Source organism: Phoenix dactylifera, chromosome 3 (assembly GCF_051530095.1).
Source record: "Phoenix dactylifera cultivar Ajwa chromosome 3, Ajwa_hap1_PhDact_Kaust_v1.1, whole genome shotgun sequence".
Lineage (NCBI taxonomy): Eukaryota > Viridiplantae > Streptophyta > Magnoliopsida > Arecales > Arecaceae > Phoenix > Phoenix dactylifera.
The window spans coordinates 53,665,285-53,671,284 of record NC_143192.1 but is presented as its reverse complement, the minus strand read 5'-3'; the positions used below and the strand labels follow the sequence as shown (position 1 = coordinate 53,671,284).

The window sequence follows — 6,000 nt, the reverse complement described above, 5'->3', positions numbered from 1 at the left end:
TCCTGCACAGATTGCTTCCTCAAAAGAAAGGGGCAAACACCCCCAAGAGGCCCTAATTTCTCTTCTTTTACTTTTTTGAGAATTTGGAATCGGCTGTACTTTATGGGATCTAATTCTCATAACAAGGCACAAATCCAATACCCATTTCTTGGTGACCGCTAATTATTACGCTACGTGCTTGTGAGCTTAAAACAGGGTAACACCAGGGAAGATATTCAACATAAATTGACAGCATGTAAGAAAGCTAACATAGAATGAAAGTAAGAATAAGCGACAATAATTCATGGCATGGCAATAATAGCATACAATCCCAACCAAATGAGCATGCAGAGAATTTACATTTTATGGATTGCATCGGGGTCTGAAGCTGCCAAATCTGGAGACAATGTGGAAGCTGAATTTGTTGGAATCCCATCCTGAACAATGCCAAGAGAGAAGCCAAGCTCCCGTTTAATAATCAATGCTTGCACATCCAACGGCTCAAAGGAGAAAGCTCTCTCTTTAATTTTTCTTTTTCCCAGACAGAATGCTATCCCCTGATTTAAGGGGAAATATAAACCTTGCATTATCAGACCAAAACTCAGGCCAACATGCTGCCGGTCGTTCTTTCTCAACTCCAACATGAACAGGGCCATCAGCATGCGATACCGTATACACACTACTACTCGAACGACAGATTATTGCTGTTGCGAATGCTGCGCTGCTGATCAGCTATTCCTTTTGCAAGGCGAGTTGGTGTTGGGATCATTTCTCCTGGTCTTCTGGCCAAAGTTGAGCCAGTGAGCTTTGGCCTAAACCACCGTCTTAGAGAAAGACCAGTGATTCTCATCTTCCCATATGATTCGTCTCCTTGATAGCGAACTCCCAATCTCCTCAGCAAGGAACCAACTGCCTGACCAACCCTGCATTGCATTTTGAAACAAGTCAATAGGAGCATAAATGACTTATTCAAAATTAACAGTCTATTTATGTCAAATTAACACTGAACTAGTGAATCGTGGACAGATAGCTTGAGAAGATATTCAATTATTTTTTCCAGTGGATTAAAAGAAAAAAATTACATGTTGGAAATGGTTCTGAGAATCATCAGAAAGCTACTAGATTATCATTTTGATATAATGTACAGAAGATAAAAGGAGTGGCTTGTGCACAAGACTCCCGCCATTGCAAGGTCTGGAGAGGGTTAGATATATGCAGCCTTGTACCCCGTGCAAAATGGCTATTTCCATGTTTTAAACCTATGACCTCTATGGCGTAATGGAGCAACTATTCCATTGCACGGAGGCTCAACCTCTATATATTGTATAGAAGATACGAAATCATATTTCACAAAATCTAAGCCTTTGCTCCTTACATGAAGCATTTGCAGCTAAAACATCTTGTAGAAGTAAGGTAACCTTTCTTTCTGGGCATTGAAACACAAGGTGTGGGGCTTTATGTTGAATTAAAATATGCAATTGAAAGTATAGTAGTCACTTCACACCATGTAGCTGTTTATCAACCATCTTTCTCCACCCTACCACATGGATTACATATAACAAAGTTGGCACATTATTTCTATACAATGTAAAGTCTTAGAGGGTGTGACTCCTTCAGATAACTAATAGGAAACACCGAAACAATGCACTCACTATGATCCAAGTTTATAAATGGAATGCCAGGACTGCCTTCCCGAGACCTCAGGCCTTAGCAAAAGCTTTAATGCTGTAAAATTACAGATCTGCAATCTTATTCATTATTACTTCAGACTTTTTACTTGCCATATTCTTCCATTATAATGCAACCGTAGTGAAAAGGCAACTTGTTTACTTCTGGTCAGTCTGTTTATGTGCTTTAGTTCAACATCTCTTGAGAAGTTCAAGTCAGGCATTAATGCAACTTCTTCCTGCCGTGCTTTAGATCAACATCTCCTAACAAATTCAAATCAAGCATTGGCTATGCCAGTCAGTCAACAGAGTCCAGAAACAAATTTCAGATACATTTTTCTCCAAAATACTATGGGCTAAGAGCTCTTTTATATGAAAAGTAACTTCCAGTCACCTTCGAATGCTAATGGTCATTATGTCTTTGAAGTTATGACCAAGTCCTATACTTTATTTGTGTTGTATATTTAGTTTATTATGTTGTCTTTTATTTTTTGGTGATGTCTTCAGGTTTCATCTTGTGACGACCCCATCCTGTCAGCAACTCGGTACCTGTTTCAAGGACAGGAGGCAAAAGTCTTCATTCCAGCCTTTTGACAAGTGTTGCAACAGAAGATTTCGTATGTAGTAACCTGGAGCAGTCTGCGTCCACATACACTGTAAATAGTCCAACACCAGATATGAGATGATGGATATATTAGAACCAAATCCTGGCAATCGGCAATCAGGATGCTGGATTGCAACACTATGGATTTAAGGACTGTCATACTGGTCTTTACTAGGCAGACTATACAATATTGGTCGATTGATACTTGGTATGCCTCTCGATACTGTACCATACTAACATATACTAGTTGGTGTCATCTTCACTGTGCCACGAACAATTAAACTACTGTGTTAGTATGGGACCATATGTACTAGTGCTGTCTTATACTGGTATCCAACTGGCATATGTACAAAATGGTAATGTTACATTATACAGTAGTTCTCCAAAGTTACCAAGATATTCCCTGGCTTTAAAACAATACAACTCAAGAAGCAAGTCAACAAGGGCTACAATAAAACAAGAATTTGATGATGCAAGAAAAGAACTCAACAAGTCTAAAATAAGGATTCAAGTCCCAGCACGACATTCTGTGGGACATAAGGATGGGGCACCATCCCAAGTCCGAGCTTGTCCCACCATGGCCCCAGTGTCTTGTTCGGCATGTCACATCACCTATCCAAAGTGTCAAGATGGGGCAGGACAGATAGTCCTACGGGATTTGAATCATTGCTCTAAAATATGATTTTTCTTGTTTAATAAGGGATTCTAGTCTATACTGTGTGAATAAACAATAAAAATTTCATGGAGTTGACTCAATATAAAATTTCCAACTCAAATAAACTTAATTATTTTATGCTTCGATGTCATCAATAAAGCTATGTTGTTTAATATCATAGATATCTTCACCAAACTTTTTTTTAATGTCCATTAGGTACTTTACATAGACTTCAAATAAATTTCATAGATAAGGATTAATAAATTCTAGAAGAATATATCAAAGAAAAATGTGTTTTACCTTCCAGCAACGATAATTGTTTTCTCTCCTTCGCTAGATTGAATCTGTGTTTTTTCTGTAGGTAACACTATGGTTATGTTGGGTAACCTTGCACCTGCACAAAATCAAAGGGTTCATTACAAGAGCAACTGTAGAAGTCAAATTTAACCTATATACTATCGTTCTGATGGAGAAGATAGGCCAGTCAACTGCTCCTTGTGGCTTAAGTAATTTGTTTGTGCATCTTTTGCTCTGGTTATTACAGGCACAAGAAAAGTTTCTCATCTGGTTATCATCTTCTTTTTTCCTCTTGTCTAAACCTAATCTTCCATATTTAAAATTCATCCCTGAATTACATGTATTTCTATATAATTACAATGACTCTTATTTTCCAAAGATCTTATTTTCCAAGGATCTTCATATAGCAAATTATGTAGCTCTAAAAGCAGTTGAACTAATGAATTTTTAAAAAGAAAATTAGTATAAAAATTGAGGGAGGAAATCAAGCAGTATCATAATAGTATGATTACCAGCAGCCAGCCGATGCTTCAAACCTTTCAAAATTGTTAAGAGATACACCTGACAGATTTTCAAAAATAGAATCAGTTGTTTGATATGGAAATATAATTTTTTGTTGTCTTATAAAATCATCAATTTCCATTTTTCTTCAAATAAAAAAAGTTTCATCAACAAAAGCAATAATTCCAGACAAGCATGTAGTAGTGTATATGATCCACAAGCACCCGATAAAGATAATAACATCGACCCAAAGTAGAGGTACGCACCTTCTAAGTGACAGTTAAGGTTATTCAGCAGGAATAGTCATAAACCGACATAATTCCTACACAACTCCTTTTCTTGTGATGTTAAATAGAAAAGGCATACATCAAGCAAGGATGTTGTAATTAAACTTGTTGGAGAGTGGGATAGTCCCACATCGAATAGGCAAGGAACTTGGTGGCCTTAAATACACATAGGCCCATCCTCTTATCAGATTAAAGTTTTTTGGGCTGGATTGCTAAGTGGTATCGAAGCCAACTATCCCTTGGCTATCCATTTAGTTCCCTTCTCCCCCCTTGCTTTCCACATGTCACCCTTCTTTGGGTTTCGTCCTGTGGTTCTCCACGTGTGAGAGGGTGTTGGAGATTGGAATAGTCCCACATCGGATAGGTGGCCTTAAATACACATCCCATTTCTCCTATCAGCTTAAGCTTTTAGGCTGGATTGACCACAAAAATATCTTACTACACTTTCCATCATCTGGTTTCCTTTGCAACCATTCCCATTAGTGGTATTCTAGATCTCATTTTTCTCCTGAACATCCACAGATTTGATCATTGGTCCTAGGGGCCTCTTCATGTCTTCATTGCACGTCTATACCACTTCAACTATATCTCCATCAATTCGTCCTTCACTGGTACAACTTCCATACCTCCCTTGACATACTCATTCTTCAGTACTATTCCTAAATTCATCACGCGTCCAATTTGACATTATCATTTTGCCATTTCATCTTATTAAGTTAGGCCCTTCTTATTGTTCAACATCCAATACAATGCAACTTGATGATCTTATTTCAATCCTATAAACTTTTCCACTAGTACAGAAAAGCACGCATCTGTCATAGCACCCCAAAAGCATCTATCAACATCATCCACCCGGCTTTCTTTATACGAAAAATGCCTTGATCTATCCCTATATCCTGTTGAACTACTAATCTCAGTCAATTAAAAGCATCATATGATTGTTGTTTGCCCGCCAATTTTGAGTAGGCCTGATTTTCAGTTTTGCAACTCTTGAATTGCCTTAGTATACGTTTATACACCTCTTCACATCTGAGTACCTTGGAAAATTTTACATGACATATTACTAATGATTGCATCTCCCATATCTTCCACCTAATAAACATATAACTTTTCAACTTGACCATAAAATGAATTTTCAAATAAATTTCATTGATGAAATAAATGACCATAGTGCATTATATCAATCTATTTGCTTGAGTAGATAAAGCATAATACTGAAATTAGGAAAAATGAAAACCAAAAACTCAAAATACCAATGAAGATATAGCAGTTTATACATTTGGGAAAATCTTACCTCAACAGTATGTATCTCTAATTTCCTTGCATCGACAAGAATTGGACTTTCCTTGAACGAGACACGTGAAACCACTCCCAGTGAAGCAGCCTCCTGTAGTTCAATAAGTGTCAGATTATTTTTCCGTAATAATTAGATCAATATAAGTTAAAAAGTCACAAGTTTAAATTCCATTCAGTTGTTCACACACCTCAAGTATGGAGAAGGAACGGGTATCATATTCTCCAAATCCATCTAGCAATGAACTTATGTTTGAGCACCTTGAAGTATCCAAGCTGATTCCTAAATTCTCGATAATCTTTTTTCTAAATGAAGAATCACGAGGAAACTGCAAGCATCCCAAAACTTGAGAGAAAACCTCAATTGTGGGTTTTACACCAGCTGAAATTGTTTCACGGTAGACCTTTATTGCTAATGACGTCCTGCCAGCAGATTAACAATTGGAAAATACTGCATGCAGTTATTTTGTTTAGCCATATTCTGTATCATATGATGATTAATAATGCCACTGTACGATATTTTATATCAAATAGAACCAAGACAACATGCTATCACTCTTCCCTTAAAACATGCAAAGAGTATCAAATTACCAGCATTACCTAGATAATTGGCATATGTGCCAGAAGCTCATTCGTTCACGAGTGTTCAATATACTTTAACCACTAAAAATTCTGTCATAGGAGACTTCCACACAATACAATTTGCTAAAACAGAAT

General features: G+C 37.1%; 1 protein-coding gene across 25 annotated transcripts in view; it reads right to left on the bottom strand.

Moving 5' to 3' along the window:
- Positions 1 to 225: 225 nt before the first annotated feature.
- MRL1 (Pentatricopeptide repeat (PPR) superfamily protein) overlaps positions 226 to 6,000 on the bottom strand; it is a 31,933-nt gene continuing 26,158 nt past the window's right edge. For 14 of the 25 annotated variants that reach the window (XM_039117296.3, XM_089929818.1, XM_089929820.1 and 11 more), the window contains 5 exons: positions 5,475 to 5,706; positions 5,285 to 5,377; positions 3,715 to 3,763; positions 3,206 to 3,299; positions 226 to 902 (listed from right to left, as the gene is read on the bottom strand). In XM_039117296.3, the coding sequence (XP_038973224.3) occupies positions 662 to 902; positions 3,206 to 3,299; positions 3,715 to 3,763; positions 5,285 to 5,377; positions 5,475 to 5,706 (709 nt within the window). In that variant the 3' untranslated portion in view covers positions 226 to 661. Of the gene's footprint in view, positions 903 to 2,128; positions 2,301 to 3,205; positions 3,300 to 3,714; positions 3,764 to 5,284; positions 5,378 to 5,474; positions 5,735 to 6,000 lie in introns of those variants that run through there. The other 11 variants (XR_016400004.1, XR_015976702.2, XR_015976705.2 and 8 more) reach the window with 6 other exon arrangements.